We start from the raw sequence: 18,902 nt of genomic DNA on the forward strand, positions 1-18,902 counted from the left end.
GTTTGTGCAGCAGCCTGCCACTTCCATTTACTAAGCCCGTGTCTCTCAATGACTCAAATACCGCCCCCCCCTCACCTCAGCCTAGGCTGCTCATTCCAAGCACAGTGCAGACCGTTAGGACCACAAGACAGGCCCAACCCAGGACCCTTTGCATAACTCCAGCGCATAGCTCCAGGCTACATACATCCCAAATGAATTTAGAGAGCACGCGTTTCAGAGCTACAGCAATCAGTGACTGCAGGGGTGCAGGCCTATCCATAGAAGAGAGAGTGTTCAAAGCACATTCAAAGGACTCATCCTGAAGTACTCCGACCACTTACCGCAATAGAATTATCAACAAAAGATGTGTGATTCACTACATGCGGTTTAATGGGAGTCCTTGAAAAGTCGCATATTCAAAATTACATGATCTAAGAAGTGCTCTTCACATTCCACCCAAAAACTTCACTTAAAAGCTACTTTTAAAAGAACTGGTGTGCTTTATACAGCAGATTCTGAAATGACTTACTTGCACTTCCATCAAAGCAGGCCTAGGCCCACCAGGAAAGCTGCTGAGGACGGTGCTACAGTAAAGACAATCTAAAGTCAATATATGCCTTTTCATTTAAGCAGATTAGAAATTGTGGTGTCCTGTAAGGTCACCTGCATTAAGGATATCATCTGGGGGATTCTTCTTTTATAACTCTTAGAGTGCTAAGAATATCCCACACTCTTAAAAAAGATGGCTTTTCAAGGACTCTTTAGTAAAGGGAACGGTTCCATTTAGAAGTTCTATAGAGAACCATTGCATGCTTGCAATGGTTCTATATAGAACTGTACGGTGAAATAGTTATTTAGATTATTTTTGATAGATAATGTGTTGTACATGGTTCTACATAAAATCCTTTTTAAAAGATGGTTCTACATAGCATCAAAATTGTTATGTGTCATGCTTGTAACAATAGAAGAACCCTTTTTGGTGCTATACAGAACCATATTCAACACATTCTCCAATCTAACGAATCATTGCACTATGAAAAGAACCATTTAAGCATAGTTTTATGTAAAATTCATGATTCTAAATAGAACCATTCCCTTTCCTAAAGAACCCTTGAATAACCATTTTTTAAGAGTGTACATATTCTGCATGTAGATGAAAAGTAAAGAAAAAAAGCAAATGGCATCTCCATTCATTGAGCTGCTGGCTGAATTCAGAACAACTGATTAACGACTACCATTGTTTTCCTTTCTGTCGTAACTTCTGACTAAAAATGGACAAAATGAGACCACAAATAGGAACAAACTCACAACAGCAAATCCAAACTCTCTCTCAATATCTCTCTACATCGCCTCTGAGATAATTAATACTTGAATGGCTGAACAGCATTTTCTCAGTTGTTATAAGAATCAGGAATGCATTTTTTTCAGAACTACTAACAGGAGATTCCTCTCCTGATCTTTTCCAGAGCCACAAAAGTATGAAGCTACTCACAGACACGAACTCAGTCCAATAGCGTAACTTTTGGAAGAAATTCAGCTTTTCACAAAAGAGATGTTGTCAGAAGGTCTCCATAGCGAATTAATGTCCACAATCCTAAGACTAGCGAAAGATCAGCGAGAGTTCCATGTCTCTTTTGACAAAAAAAATCAACAATGTTCAGCTTACTCTTAGTCTTAAACTTATTCCTACAGACCCTAATTCAGACTACTGAAGTGAAAAATGAATGAAAAATAAATAAATAATAAATTAAATAATCTTAAACAAAAATAACCCTACATTTTTCAAGTCTCCAGAAACAAATTACTATGCATTCTAAGTCATGCTTCCCATTTAGGTACCATAGTTTTTGTTTTTTTTGACCTATAGACCTCTATAGTCAAACATCATTCTGTAATACTTCATTCTAAAGTCACACGTCACTCTGTAGTTGGCAGTATGCCCATTTGAGGAGTTCCTGGTCTTGGTCTGAGTGTTTATTCTCTGTGAAAAATGACAGTCATTTTCTAAAATCTTCACTGTTGCGGCCCTTAGATGTACCTAAGCCAGCATGTTTTTTCCCTGCATATTCTTTTTTCCCCACTGCTGTGCATTGAAATGAAGCTGCCTGAGAGTCTAATATTGCACACTTCTATAACATTCTATAACACCAGCTGCTCAAAGCGTAGGCCACTACTGCCAGAGCAACTTAACTGCCACATTTGATAAAACGTACTGGTTTATTTGAGGTATTTTGGTGAGGCTGCCAATCTTATGATGTCAGTTCAATGCACAGCAGTGTTAGCTTGCATGCAGCAATACTGATCTTTTGCTTCTTAATAACCTCATAACTCAGTATATCCAGTGATAGATGAAAAATGTACACAGGACAAAACATCTAGACTTTGGACCAGTTTTGTTTACCACAGGTGATTTTGGAGCATAGTATTCATTTTTTCTATAAGGAACAAAAGGCTTAGAGCTGGAGTTTTCTCAGAGTATGGGCATGTCGTTGACATTTTGCAGAGCTTGTAAAGTGAGGTGAAACTTATATTCCACACAAAGGGTAACTGGTTAACAAAAACATTTATATCTGGAATATGTGTGAACATCATGAGCCTAACACCAGATCAGTCTTGATAGGGAAATTAATTACGTAGCTCAGCAAAAACGATGCTGAATGTTGTTTCACATTCAAATTTCCCAACTTATTTGCTTTGTAGTTGCATCTCATTCACTCGGTCTACATCTCGGAGCCTCAGACTCTGCTGGAGTTCAGTAAATATCACCGTTGTTCATGCTGTCAGTAGCAGCAACTTTCGGTGATTTTTCCATCTTGGTTGAAGCAACAGGCTGCGAGACCCTGCTGCTGTGTGATACAGCTGACTGACAGAGGCACACCACAGGCCTGGCTAGCAGGCTGCAATGCTGAAGGCTAAATCGAGGCTAAAGGCTCATCATCATGCTGACAGTCCAGCAGTTCCTTCCATATTGTCTCTCTAACATTTGCTCTCTCGATAACAACCTGGACTAACGTTAACTTAGACTGTAACTGACTACACAGCAGCAGATGGGTGAAATACTGAAAGCAGCCTGACACAGGAATTCAGGTAAAGGCTTTCCCGTTAGCTTGTTTTTCTATGAAATACTGGCGTTAGATTTTACCATGAGCATTTTTGCTGCTTGTCAATCCACACCACCAATGTGTTGTTAAGCTCCATCCACTTGAGCACCTGCACACATCAGTGCATGTGCATGTCAGAAATTGCTTTGTGGTCAGTATGTATCGGTACACTGTTAGAAATAAAGGTTCTGTGCAGGTACATTTTTCGTTCATCAAGATACAAACAATGTAAATGTTCCCTAAAAGGTACAACAGTGGTTTTAAAGATCCGATCGTGCACCTTAAATAAGTTTTTCCCAGGTGAAATAAAAGCCTGGAGACGAGACGGGGTGTGTGGAGTCAATACAACTTAGAAAATATAATTTTGGTACAGTTATGTTCCCTGACTAAAGGTACTGAGATGTAGCCTTGAGGGTACCGCCCCAGTGACAAGAGGGGTCCTGCCCCAGTGACAGTTCAGTACCTTTTTTTTATGATACTGCATTTAAGTGCCAGTGTTGGTCCAGATACCGACATAGTAACGGAATCAGTGCAAAACTTACAGTTAGTTGATGATGTGATTCATACGGCAAAAAACACAAAACAGTTGTGGTTCAAGTTCAAGGGACTATGGAACATCAAAAAATTCTGAATAGCAAATCATTTTTGGACAGTTTGGCTTAACTTATTAATTTATTTTGCCAAAAACATAACATTTAAAAAAATTAAAGGCTACACTTCTGGCAAAAGTAGTTCACATAAGCCTTGGGTCCTGTCTTCATCACAGCCCTCCACAAAATGCATGGAGCAAACATGAGTACAGAAGCCGAAATTAAATGTAGTATATGAAAGACAGCTATTGTTAGTACTATGTTTGGGTAGTTTTAACAAAAAAATGAAAGCACTCCATGAATGTCTGCTAATCTGCAGTTAGTTAGCAGGCATTTAATTACGCTTCATCTAAATTCTGATTAAAAATGTTAGTCTGAAATAAAAAAAAAATCAGTATTCTTCTTTTATGCTAGTAAATAACAGCTTTTACCTTCCCTAAAAGCCTCTTTTAAAAGAAATAAACAAATAGTGCTATCAGTGTTCAGGAGGCATCCTTGACTTACAGTTCAATCTATACTGGTCAGCTGATACTCCAGCAGTTCTGTATAGTATATACATTGTTTTCACACAGCACTTTAAAATCTTTAGCTCACCCCGCTCTTTCGATGTTTTCCTCCTGGCCACTCACTCTAGGCATTTCTGCCTGCTACCTGATCTGACATTATGCCTTTTATAAGGTTACATCCCACTCATCCCTCATTATTAGGCCCTCTGTGGTGCCATTACCACTTTAAATAAAGCTAAAATAAACTGCACTTAGCTCTCTGCTTATCCACTGGCCAGGCAGCCATCTCTCGCCTCTCTTCTCACAGCCAACCCAGGACTGTAAGAATCTTTGCTGCAACTTCTGTTGTTCAACAATGAGTCATTCTTTTGACAGAGACTCACTAGATATCTGTTGTACGAGGCCTGCGTTTGACTCATGTGGCCCTGACTAGTTGACAAGCTCAAGCTGTGCCATTTAGTTTTGGTCCACAGCCAAGCAGGCGTGTCAAACGGATGTGGTTCGGATGGGTGATTTGTGAGGATGTTTCAGTGCAGTGGATGCAGCTGATTGAATTATAAGCGTGCCAAAATTACATTCATAATGCTGCAGCCATTTGCTTAGGCATTGAAAACAAGTCTCTTTCTCAGTGTGTTGACGGCTTGGAGAAAGCTGTGGCAGAACGGCGCAGTTATTACACCGTTCTGCGTATTTAGATGCTGATATCACAGTTTAACACTGATTTGGGGATTTTCGGTTTTATATCACAATGAATCAAAAACTGCAAATATAATAAAATATCGAACGCTGAGGTCCTCAAGGGATTCTTAAGTGCTTTTTTCCATTTTTTCATCGAACTCTATCAATTCTGTGGAACTCCTTCTGCATTATTACTACGAACAGCACACAAAGTAATTCCCCCAAGCAGAACGTCAGTAGACAACAAAGTTTATCCTCCTAAAATCTAGAAGCAATTGTGATCGAATAATTTCAAAAGCTGCTACAGCTGCTAGTGGAAATACTAAGGTGTTTGTAAGCCTATAAGCCCTCAGAGGAAATCTTATTTCACTACAACAAAAGTTTCCTTTCATCCAAGAGCAAACTCTGAGTTTTGGAAAAGCAAACCTGGTGGTTTACTCAAATTTGACCTTGGCGGACCCTCAGAAATGAAGCAGACGCGGTTCCTTTTGGCTGCCTGGCCTTTCCAGAGCGAAACATGTGTGCCGGGTCTCTTCTGAACGAACATTATTAAAAGTTCTTTAGAAAAAAAGCTTCTCGCAATATGGTCTCTCAGATCTGTGCTGGATGAAGTGACGGAGTTCAAAGCTAAACACTGAGAACAATTATCGTAAACTCCCATGGCGATTGCTTTTGCCTTCCATCAAAAGATGCCATCAAACCCCATGGTTTACCAGCGCTAAATAATGAGGCAGCGTCAGTAGCGGCAGACACGTTCAGATGAGCCGTGCCTCATGGGCTCCAGATCACACAAACTGCTAAGAGCTGACGAGAAGAGCTTTCTACAGCAGCAGGAGCTGGCGCGTGCTGGTTATGGTCATTCACGAAGCAGAGAGCTAGCCAGCCGTCACTGAAGTGACAGGTATCCAGGGTAAAGATGTGGCTTCTCACAGCCACAACACTTTCGTGGGGGGATGCATCGTAATGGCAGGAAACTTCACATAATTATCTGAAGGTGAGCTGACAGTACCCCCCCCCTTCCCCGGATGTGTTGTGTACGAGTTAAAAGGCTGATTTACATTTATATTGCAAAGCCTGCCTTGTGCTTGTAATTGGTGTTGTGGAGCCCCCCCCATCTTCCCCCCGACCGCTCCCACCCCCATACACAGGCACCCTGTGTCGCGCAATCAGCCTCTGTTCCCACCTGCGTCGGGGTTGAGAGAGAGACAGCCGAGTCAATCCAGGTGTAATTCTGAGCTCTACCACAAAATTCCCACAGACACTGAAGCCCTTATCAGATCAGCAGCTCAATTCTTCAAAGTGCCTCCTGTCCCACAACACAAAATACATCTTCCTCGCTCTGTCCCATGCAGAATTTAACAAGGCTGTCAGTGCATTTACTGGCTTGTTTACTCACATCTCTCAACAACTGGCAGGAAATACAATATAACAACTGTTTGCGATGCTGGGCAAATATGTGGAGGCATCACGGTGATTCATTGCCGCAATATAGCGCAAGAAGTGCAGAATAAAGTGATTTTGATGTTTTCTCAAACCATCCCTTGCAGCAAATGAGGGAGAAAATAAATGATCGAATGACTGATCGCACAGAAAAGGGAAAAAATAGGCTTGCAGCACACACAAGCTACCTCAAACACACTCTGTGTACTCACAACGCGCTCACGAACGTCAAGATTTAGATGAAAAAAATCGTTAATTTGCCTATTCAAAGCCTCGATGTGGTTGAGATGCAGAAAAAGCATGTGCATGGCTGCCTTGAAGCCTTGACATAAGGCACGAAAATGTTGACGATATAGCATCAGTCCCTTTTGTGCACCATTTTCTGAATATATCCTGCTAGAGAGCCATAACTGCAAAGGTAAAACCACTGATGAAACTTGAAGAAATGCCATGAGGAAACGTTTTCTACGACTCCCATTATCGGGTTCTGCAGGCTTTGCTCTCAGCTCGGAGTTTAATGGTCTTTGCCGAGCGGCTGGTATTACTTTTGTTTTATGTGCATTGCACATCAATTTGGAGCCCATTTATCCCTCACATAATCTGCTGAGATGCACTTTGAATGATTCGGAAGAAGCGCAGATTGCACAGAGCAGCCGCTACATCTCCCACTCTCCCATTATTATTTTCTCTTTACTTATTTATGGGCTAATCTGTCTGCCTGGTATCAAATTACCCAAAAACAAATATGAGAGTGAGGGAATCCAGCAGCTGAATGCATCGCCGCAGGCAAATGGGGACACAATGCATCGAAATGCCATGCTGACCCAAACCGAGCAGATTCTACATACCAACCTTAGACTACCTGGTTTCTTCAAATGGTGGTAACGTCTTACTTAGGCCCAATCCCATTTCTTATTTTTACCCCTACCTCTTGTTTTCGAGTGTCACCCTAACCCCTTGGAACTGAGTTACAAGGGGTAGTGGTTTGAAATCTTGCCCTACGAAATGGGACCCTCAAATCAAAAAGCGCTGCTCTGTAGGCGACCCTGCCAGTCTGCAGTGACAGCAGAGGAGGGTAAAGTTCAGCTCCTCACTGCTGGGCTTTAGTTACATTTAGGGAATTTATATGCCTTCAAAGAGGAGGGGGGCAATTATTTATTATCACCCACCCCTAATTCTTTGGTGATATAAAGCTGAAGTCAGATATCCTCCAGCTTCATGCTTGAATTTTCCCATTCCACCTTAAATGGTACAGCAGTTACATTCTGGCGCTTCAGGCATCAGAACTGCTGGACTATTTAAGGTGGAACAGGAAATTTGGCTAGCTAGCTACCGAGAAATTAGCATGCTATTAGTGATTTTTTATGCTTGTTATGAAGAAAATTATCATAATACATTGAAACAACATTAAACTAACATAATATACATACATATACTAACATAATATAGTGGCATCATAATTTTTAACGGAGAAAATACTCAAATTTTTGGGTTTCTTTGGTCGTTCGCGCAGCCACTTTGCCGTTTTTTCTCATATCACTCTGTTTGGAGTGTGTCTCTGAAAAACCTCTGTTTGGAGGGCCATGTAACCCTAACACTTCGCCCTACCCCTCTATCTCAACAAAAATCGGGCCACCCTACCCCTAGACGTGAACACACAAAACAGACGGCTATTTGGCCTCCTGCTCCTTGACTGATGACTTCACTGCAGTTTCAAGGCTGCTATAAGTTCAAAGACATGGACAAGTAAATAAAATGACAGAGAAAACATTTACAGGTGGGACGTATAGACCACTGTGTGTGAGCCAAGGCTGGCTGGGCCGTCCTTGAAAATAGAACAAGCAGAAATGATGTGCTACTTCAAGAATGTCAGATGAAAATCCCCCGTTTTGAGAATGAGGTGAACTAACGGGCAAGCTGATGGGCGTCTCCCAAGACAGGAGCGTTTGAGAAATGGCTTCATCCTCCATGCGTCAGCTGGCACAGACTGGTGTCTTTTTATAAAGAGATACAGCAATTTAGCAGTAATAATGAGGGAACTCAGAATAGGACGCTTGGAGGACACGGAATAGTTTGTTTCGTTTCTGCGCTGCTTTCATTCTTACAATCACAAGGATGTAAACGATACGTGCATTTACTAAATGACCCTCCCAACACGCCTGAAAGACGCTTGCAGAAGAGCTCACTTTTTATCCCACTGCTACTGCCACAGCCCATGTTTCGTAAAAGCCCAGCTCTGTTTGCAATATAATTGTCAGTGGATACATTGACAGCATCTTGTTGCTGGGGACTCAGTGCGTGGGCTGCAGAACGGCATCCGGCACAGTCCAGCCGCCACAGTAGAGAAGCGATGCTGACAACGCCAGTGTTGTTTATGACACTTAAGCAGTTAACATGATCCCTTTAGGAACTATAGGCAGCAATGAGACTGCTGCAAAAGAAGACCCTGGACATCCAATATTTGCAGTTTCAAATACAGTCTCTCTGCATATGTATACATATATTATGAATATATATATATATACACAAAATTCACTCTGAATTTTTAAAAACTGCTTCTCATTTTTGCACACCAGATGCTTATTCAGCCCTCAGGGCCGGTTTAAAGGAGTCCGCGGCTATTCCTTGTCAGCAGAAGCTCAGTGCGGGCCTGCTATCAATGCGATTGTCCCAACTGCTGCGGGGTAGAATTCCAGCACTTCCCCTTCCCAGTTAGAGTGGCAGCGGGGCCAAGCCACAGATAAAAGGATGAGACGGAGGGTGTCGTCTCTTGAAGGGGGTGTCAGATCACACAAACTCGTCCCCTGCCTCTGTTTTTCCAGCCGCAACGCTCTGATTTCGCTGTCAGCAGATGCTAAATAAATCCAGCCTTCATTTGTAACACAAGTATTCACAACGGTAAGAAAAAAAGGTCCCCAGAGGCTGCTGGAGACAGAGACTATTCGGTCTTCAGTCGTGAACACCTGATAGCTTTTCATCATGCCAGTAAGTGCTTGCCACGGTTGCAGTTGCTATGACGGAGGATGCTGAAAGCTGATGTCGGGCCTGTGAGTGGCAAGTGGTAAAATATCTACCCAGTCGTGTTGAGGTGAGTCCTTCTACTAGGATTCGTGTTTAAAACCTGTCAGCCCATAGAACGAGAGTGGTGTAGCAATACAACATACTGTATTGAGCTAGAGCGGGCAATATGACAATATCTATCATTATCGTGACTAATTACATCAGGATATGTCACAATATGCTTTGCTGGGCATAATGCGGATATTGTCAGTACTTAAAAACCACTTTCTAACTGCAGGTTTGATAAAAAAAAAGAGCATAATAAATCATGTTTACTTGGATTTAGTGCAGCGCAGTGTGTGAAATGTTGAACACAAGTAATTGGATTCATAGATTTAGATGGTATTTTTAAAATGTGGCACTACTTTGTCTGTTCAAACTTATCAGATGTCAGAGACATGAACATGAAATATCGTGATATTACATTTTGCCATATCACCCACATCTATATTTTTTTTCTATCATACCGTATCATATCATATCACTGTACTGTGAATAGCGTGTTAGCTTGAAGCTAACATTACCTTGTGGAGCAATGGTTCTCATCCCAGTCCTCATGGCCCCCCACAGTAGTCCCCAGTTTTCCTTCATCCCTGTGTTAGCAGTTGGTTTACAGCAAAAATGTGGACCATCTGGGGGGCCCTGAGGGAAACCACTGGGTTTCAGTATAGACTGACATAGATCTAAATTATCTGATTTAATCCCCTACCACATTTGAATGATTATAAACAGCAGCCTCAATTATTTCACGTATTTCTGAGATATCTGGAGAGCAGTGCTGTTTAAGGCATGGGAAATTCTGAAGGGTTGCCAAAAAATACATATATTTGATCACATATTTTTGAGAGTGACCATAAAATCTTTCGGTCCAACGATTTCCCCACGACTGCATGAGTCAAGGCAAACAATGAGCAAATAAGTTAAACATCTCCCTGTGTCTGCAGAAAGAAGGCGCTCTAAATCAAGCGGGTCACAGCTAAAATACACTGGTCCCCCATTCCCCGTGACTAACTGTGAAACAACAACATCAAAACAGCCATAACAACACTAGTATATGATGTCAAGTCAAATAACAAATTCTGTGAATTGTTACACCCCTAGTGGGTAATTGGGATTTGGAAACCTGGACACTAACAATCAAGCTTATATCCAGGGAGAATAGTGGGAAGGCAGTGAGCTTCCACAAAATCATTAGGCAGGTAGCTTTACCACACTAAATCAATAATAATCAATACTAATCAAATACTAAAAAAATGTGCACAATAATAGTATACAACAAATTATACAACAGTTCCGGCCACGCAAGCTGATTGGTTGAGAAGCGTTCTACCCGTGCTGTTATTTCACCATAACATCATGTTTTTTTCACAATCACTGTATCACTCCGCTGAGACGTTGTTGCTAATCAATGTCTTTGACAGCTGCAGGAGACGCTCAAGCCATTTGAACATTTTTACTTCTTACTTTGCCACAAACAGAAAATGGATTCTTTAAAGATCACATTTGACCAACAGACGATTTGGTCAGACTCTGAAGATGAGACAACACTAAATTCCCAAACTGTCGTCACCACTGAGCAGCTTTTCAGTCGGCAGTTTGTCAGTGTGACAAAAGAAAAGCTAAACAACCTGGAATCAGCCAGAAATGAACCCAACACCATTCGCCAAACTAAATGGGCTGTAAGATGCTTTACAGACTGGCTGGAACAAAACAACATTAATACTGATCTGGCAAAAACTGACAAAACTGAGCTAAACTTGATATTGCGTTTTATGGCTCAGTCTGTACTTCAAAAGACGAGGCTTACAGCAGACGGTGCAGCGAGTGAGCGGAGTTCGTTACTCTGACGTAGCAACAAGCTGTTTGTTAAGGAACTATAATTTGGTGAAGAAACTGCGAACATTAAAACATATTAAATGCCGCGTTCACAGCCCAGTTTATTAATACCTTACTTTATTTATTCTACTGTTGTATTAAAGCAATAGAACACTTGAGGTCGTGTGTTATCGCCAATAACATCACGGCTGTGATGATCCACGGCGACCAAATCACAACCATGATGTTATTTCGCGTTAACACACTCCCTCTCGTGTTCTACTGCTTAAGTAACCAACAGTTTGTAGCGCTCACTAGTCCAAGATTTGCCTTCCAGAATGGCACCTGCATCTGGTACAGTTTTACTGTTACAGCTGATGTTCAGCTGGTCAGGCCCGCTACAACAATAAATCTTGTCACATCTGATTATTTTATTTTCTATGCAATACTATAAACACCTTCTCTGGCCTTTCCACTCTGCGTCTGCAACAAGTGCACTCAATGTAGTGCCTTATATAATGGAAATTCCAGTCTCAGTGTTATTTTGATGTGGGGCAAGAGGCCCTCACTGTGCCACAGCCTCTTTTTATATTTTTTGAAATGGACACCCATTCACTCTCACCAGCATCAGGGGAGAAATTAACACATAGAGGTGGGTAGAGGAGCCTAAACCCACGTTCACGTAAAAGTATTGTTAGTTCGATGAAATAATGACTCAAGTAAAAGTGTCTTTTCTAAAAAAACAACTGGAGTAGAGGTGCAAAAGTGGCAGGATAAACACCTACTTAGGTTCTGAGTACCATATAGAAGAACTTCTTAGTACATGCAGCATCTATCAGCATCTTTTCTGATGGACGCTTGATCCAAAACGAAATGATAAAGTTCAAAAGTCAGAGATGTGACCAGTCGCTAAGCAGTTTCAGAGGCCGTCACCAACATAACTAGGAATGCAAGGGATACTGGAATCGTACCAGTATCAGCTTTAAAGCCCCTGTCTACTCATTTTCTTCAAACTACTATCTATACACTCTTCAAAAAAGATGGTTCTTCAAGGCATCTTTGCACGATTAAAAGGTTCTTTGCATAGTAAAAGGGTTCTTCAGATTGATGGAGAATGTGGTATAGACTGTCTCTATATAGAACCTTTTTGAAAAAGGTTCTATATAGCACTAAATCAGGTTTTTCTGTTGTTATGATGTCAAGCCTGTGGCAATAGAAGAGCCTTTTTAGTGCCATATAGAACTCTTTTCAAGAAGGTTCTATATAGAACATTATCCACCAATCTGAAGAACCATTTCACCTTGCAAAGAACCGTTTAATCATGCAAAGGGTTCTTTGAGAGTTCATGGTTCTACACAGAACCATTTTCTTTACTAAAAAACCCTTGAAGAACCATCTTTTTTTAACAGATGTTGTTTTTGTGATGTATTACTATGAACTGGTAGAGAAAGAAATGCTGTTGGTCTTTTCTGTTGAGAGATTTTTTTAATGACTTTTTCTGCTGTTTTCTTCAGTTCGATTAGAGTTGTGTGGGCCTACATTTGGCCCAAGTGACATTAAAACTGCTAAAGTACCAATCAGAGTCCCTCTCCCTCACATAAAATGACGGATCTCTCTCTGCTCAGAGTCCCAGACAAAACTCCCAGCTTATTTAAGATTATTTAAACTTAGTAAATTGGTTTACACTGCTTGTTATGAAGGTTTATCACACCGGTGTTTGTAGCGTAGCTAGACATCCTACTATAAGCGATTAACTTCAATTATGAGAGCGCAATAGCTAACAGTCCACCTTAACCCCCCCAACCCACCCCCAACATCACAGCTCATGGTGTTTCCCTGCAATTGTACTGTACAGGCTTGGTGCACGATCAGGCACACAAAACATGTCTCCAAATGTTACAGTGCTGACTCATAACAGGAGATTAAGTGACCTCAGTTTCAGGAGCATGGCCCAGCAGTTAGTTAGCTATAAGTTACTAAGCTATAAAGATACTTCAGTAAAAGTATTATCATATGAAGAATTATTATTAAAAAATACTTGACATGTAACCGAGTAAATGTAGCTAGTTACTATACTGATATTTGGTAGGAACACAAACTCTATAACAGTGATACAATCACTACTAATTAAATCATAGATTCAATGATTCCTTAATATTTGGGATCAATCCCATTTCTTACTTTCATCCCCTACCCCTTGTTTTCGAGTGTCACTTTGCCCTTGGAACAGAGGGCAAATGGGACCCTCAAATAAAAAGAGTATCACTTCATTAACAGCTACCAGCGCTGCTCTGTAGGCGACTCTGCCAGTCTGCAGTGACAGCAGAGGAGGGTAAAGTTCAGCTCCTCACTGCTGGGCTTTAGTTACATTTAGGGCATCATATGCCTTCAAAGAGGGGGGCAGTTATTTATTATCACCCACCCCCTTCTTCAGTGATATGAAGCTGAAGTCAGATATTCTCCAGCTTCTTGTTTGAATTTTCCCAGTTCCACCTTAAATGGAGCAGCAGTTACATTCTGGCACTTCAGGTGTCAGAACTGCTGCACCATTTAAGGTGGAACGGGAAATTTAGCTAGCTAGCTACAGAGACATTAGCATACTACAAGTGATTTTTTAGTCTTGATATGAAGAAAAGGGCCATAATACATTGAAATGACATTAAAATGAGATAATACAGTGGTTATCGTAATTTTAACAGAGAAAATTCTCACAATTGTGGGTTTCTTTGGTCTCTTGCTCAGGCATCTTGCTGCTTTTTTTCTTTTTTTCTCATAACACTCTTTGTAGTGTCTCTGAAAAACCTCCGTTTGGAGGGTCATTTAGCCCTAACACTTCGCCCTACCCCTCTATCTCAACAACAATCAGGACACCCTACTCCTACGCATGAACGCACAAAATGGAGGGGTAGGGCTAAGTGGTAGGGGCGAGGGGTGAAATGGGATTGGGCCTTACTGTCTTCAAATCACGGTGGAAAAGTTTCCACATCTGAATTCACTTTATAATGAGCGTATTCAGTTTCATGTTTGTCAGCCAAACACATACAGGACCGAACAGACTGTTCTTTTAAGAGCCATAATGGACTATTCACCAGTAAAACACTAAGCCTGCAGAAGAGCGCCGTGCACTTCCACATACATTTTCTTTTTTACTCATAGATGCGGTGTCATGTCCCTTCAGAAGTCGAAACAGCTCTCTATTCATGGCATAATAACCAATTTAAAAGAGAATGCGGAGCGTTAGTATGGAGCGGCTGGATTTATCTGCCATAACAGTGCAATAGATGAGCCGGAGAATCTGTAGGAGCCGCAAACGCGTTCTGACAGCGCATGCTAGGAAATGTCTTATTGATGCAAATAACTGTGGAGTTAACTAGTTCTCCTTTCACATTTCACCTGATTGTAACAGAGTCCATTCATGACACTTTTTCTATCTTTCCTTTTCACACGGTAATAGAGCAGAAGGCTGTTTGTAAAGAAACGTCACCTATATTTGTGGAAATTAAATCTTACTGATGCAATAAATCAGAATTTTCTACAGTACTAAACGTAATCATTTATTATCTGGGTTGGTTTTCTATTCCCCTGGTATGACATGACACGCTGTTCCCATGCTCCATCACACATGATGAGAGTATTTGTGCTTTAGCAGTGGAAAAAAGAGACAACACTACGATACTGAGCCATATTAATTACTGCCTGCACACCTATACAAACATAATATCAGAATAACGTCACTTTCTGAATGCAGCATACCTCCGAAACGGCACATTCAGTAAATGAAAATAAGGCCGAACCACAGCGTGTAGGCTATGAAAGAAGACTGAAAGTAGGTTAAAAGCTGTAAAGTGGTTGGATAACCCTCAGGTATCACTACTCTATAAATGTTTTTGTTTCCATAGTGATCGCTGGTTCAAATATTTTCATGTCAATATGAAGGTTTGGTCCTTAATTTGACGGTAAATCAAGCTGACAATGTCAACAGTCAAGGATTGGAGGAAAGGAGGCGGTTAAGAGCCTGAAGCAATTGAATTGGCTGTCACTAAATTGGGAGAAAAACAGATTAAAATATGTGTTTGTTTATTTAATTTTATTTATATTTATTTATTCATTTATATCTGAGAACAAAAGCTAGTATAATTCATAAATGGGCTTCATGAACCAAAACAGGTTTACAGCTTTGCTCCAGTAATACTGGATGAAAGCCATTTCATCCCATTATTGCCTGATGTATATACTTAAGGCTGGGCAATGTGACAATATATATATCGTTATCATGATAAATTATGTCACAACACAATACAATATGCTTTTCTAAACATGTGGATATCGCCAGTACTTGTAGAACTCGGACCAACTGCATGTTTCATTATATAGAGAACAAAATTAGTTCATTTATTGATGGTAATTGATCCAAATTTTGAATAAAAATAATTGTATTCACAGTTTTTGATAGTATTTTTTTAAATGTAGCACTACTCATTCCTTTTCCTCCATTCCAACTGATCACATGGCTAAAAAAATAAATATTGTGACGTATCGTGTATTGCGAAAATGTCTAAAAGTATCCCAATACTATATTTTTGCCATATCGCCCACCTCTATATATACATGTAGCTAGAAACAGTGAAAGAAGGCCCGAAGTGCAGTGCTGAGTGAACTAAACACTGTCATTGTCGTCTTGTAGGTGGTAAAAATGATTTCCAGAGTGAAGCACTCATTTGGGCACCATCGCAATTGCTCTCCCTCTCAAGACTCGAAAGAGGGGAAAGAAGCTCCCCTGTTAGCCTCAGCATCTCAGCCCATATCCACTCATAAAAGTGGTAATAAAGCTCGCCTCTCGAGACTTGATGTAGACTTTCTGCGAGACTGTGAGTGCGAGCAATATTAAAAGCTTTATTGCTGATGTCAGATTCAAATTAGGAGTTTGTACGGTGTTCGACCCTCGTTGTGTTTGCTCAGCTGTGTGTGGCCCCTTCTTTAGGACACATTAGGCGTATGCGATCATCAGATAAAATCAGCAAATGGCATATAAAATGCCGTGGAGAGGGAAGGCAATCCACCAGACTGCCATACTTATTTTCAAAATTGAAAATAAGCCTGTTCAAAATGAGATGAAGCCAGCTGGGCTGTACAGTATTTCACACAGGCAGGACATTTAGATTATGTCTACTTCTAAAGTGTCATCGAGGGAACACGGAAATACCTCGCCTCAACACTCAAGACCGCACACAAACTCACAGGCTCACTTTTCAGGAAAAAAAATAAGAAGGTACAAAGTAGAAATAGAACCATTTTCAGAAATCATAACTATGAGCTAACCTAAGTTGAATATTTATACCTGCGGCATGACATTAAGCAGTAAAAAAGCCATATATATATATATATATATATATATATTATATATATATATATATATAATATATATATACATACATACATACATATCTGCTGGCGAAACAAAACAATATCTCCATTTTTGTCGTTTTTCAGTTTTTGACATAATTTGAAAATGCCTGCTGCTCTTTACATTGTGTGTAATCTTCACAACGAATGGACCAGAAGAAACGGCCCAAAATGACTTGGTAAAAAGTCTGGTTCCATTGACTTACATTAAAAGTAAAGTATGTTTTTTCCTTCTCCTGTAAAGTTACCATTTTGGAGATACAAGGTTTTGCTCCGACAGCATCGATATGTAAACACAGTTCTGTGCAAAAGTCGGAGACCTCGTTTATTTCATTAACAGTCAAAAAATATTTCTGAAGAGATCAGATATAAGGCAATCAGTAAAGGAGAAAGTCAAATGAAACGACAGGAGTTTCCCAAACTGGTGCTATTAAAAGATACAGGATTCCTAACAACCACCTGCAAGACCTGGTAGACCACCAAAGCCACAAAATCCACAGCCATCCTTCCACTGTGAGACGACAACTCAGCGCTATGGGTCTATGGACGTGTAGCTGTCAAGAAGCCCTTAAAGGAAATAGACACATCAAATAAAGAATCTGCTGGTGTTCTCAGAAGAATGGACTGACCACCCCAGCGTCCAGATCTCAACATCACTGAATGTGGGATTTCTTCAGAAAACGTTAAACCAACTTCTAAGACTGAACTCTGGAGGAGTAGTAAAGTATCCCTGCCGACTGAAACTGAAATCGAGTCTCCTGAAAAGAAAAGAAGCTGTAATAAAGGCAAAAAGTGTATAAATGTTGATATTATATTTAGTTGTTGATGTGTAACTATAGCTACGTTGGCCATTTTGACAGGGTATTAAATAAATGAAGGGTGGTCTCTGACTTTTGCACAGTACCCTATATATGTCTACAGACCAAACGACTTCATACAAAGCTTAACAACGGAGCAAAGATGTTGTGGGTCATTTGCTTGAAATCACTTTGCCACGTCTATAAGAACACAACCAACCATCAGCTGTAACCACAGACTGAGCCATAAAGCCACTGAGAGTGTGAACTGAACCGGCTGCCTTTTAACATCACTTACCTGAATCAAATGTCACATATCTTACCTGAATAACTGCTCGATTGCTACGTTCATTTGTCAGATGACTATCAGCATAACAAAATAATGAGAAAACAGAGCGAAAACCACTTTTACCCCACCTGACAGTTGAACACTAAAGGAGAACTCCACTAATCTTTCAAAATTTCTGCAGAATTAAATGGTTAAGACGTAAACAAAGTCATTCAGAGTGGTTCGGTGTGAAATGTTCAGTTCTAGAGAAGCTTACCAAGTCAGAACCGTTCACAGTGGTGGTGATAGGAACCAGACGTCCAGCTCTAAAAGCCCCCTTACAGAAAGTTACTACATGAAATGGGTATGAATTCACAGCCTGATGCCTTGGTTTACAGTAGTTTGGTGATAAAGCTTTTGGTCTGAAACGTATTTTAATGAATTTATTTTAATCTAATCTATGGTGGAGGGATACATTAAGAGTGTTCTAAGGCAAAATCGTGCCTAAATTAATCAGTCTGGCCGTTATTTTACCATAACCAACATTACATACGTTAAAAACTCATCAGGCAAGTGTGAACCCTGGTTCACCAGCACTGTAAGGAAGAAGTAGTCAGTTAAGTTTGTCTACAAATGAAGCATTTCACACCAAAAAACACTGAATGACTTCGTTTACATCTCAACCACTGACTTACGCAGAAATTTTGGAAATTCGGCGGAGTTCCCCTGTAAGTCAAACGGTCGGTTACTAACGGCCGAGTCGTTCTGACAGACGGAGGAGGATAGACGGGGGAGAGCTCCGTTTACTCACCGAAACCAACGAGCCAGGAGAGAAAGAAGACGCCGGGCAGCATCGTAGGGATGAGAGGGAGGGAAAGAGTGCCGCTCGGTGGAAAAAAAGTCTCTTCGGCGGTAAACGGGACTCGGGCTGGACTTGGCTGAGGCTTCAACCGGCGCCGAACTAACATTAACGGTTAGCGTCAGCCAGCCGGTTAGAGTTTGGTCCACTCTCCAGCCGCTTTCTGACGACTCGCTTCGCACACTTTCTTATCTCTCTGACAAAAAAAACAAACTGGGTCTTCACCGTGGCCCCCTGTCAGGGACCGGGCTCTTCCTCTCCTCCTTCTCTCCGTCTCTCTGCACTTGTCTGCGTTTTCTCCGCCACTCCGTCTTTCTCTCTCTCCCACTCTCACTCCCGCTCTCACTCTGCCTCGCTCTCCCGCGCGGACGACCGTTATTACTTTTTCCCCACCCGCATTCCGACG

The 18,902-nt window shown here is 41.0% G+C and overlaps 1 protein-coding gene across 1 annotated transcript in view; it reads right to left on the minus strand.

Annotated features, from left to right (window-relative positions):
• Positions 1 to 18,508, minus strand: part of kirrel3a (kirre like nephrin family adhesion molecule 3a) — a 219,103-nt gene extending 200,595 nt beyond the window's left edge. Inside the window, exon 1 of the mRNA XM_036595784.1 lies at positions 18,449 to 18,508. Within this exon, the coding sequence (XP_036451677.1) occupies positions 18,449 to 18,491 (43 nt within the window). The 5' untranslated portion in view covers positions 18,492 to 18,508. The remainder of the gene's footprint in view (positions 1 to 18,448) is intronic.
• Positions 18,509 to 18,902: the final 394 nt, after the last annotated feature.

The sequence above is a fragment of the Colossoma macropomum genome, unplaced genomic scaffold (genome assembly GCF_904425465.1).
Source record: "Colossoma macropomum unplaced genomic scaffold, Colossoma_macropomum, whole genome shotgun sequence".
Lineage (NCBI taxonomy): Eukaryota > Metazoa > Chordata > Actinopteri > Characiformes > Serrasalmidae > Colossoma > Colossoma macropomum.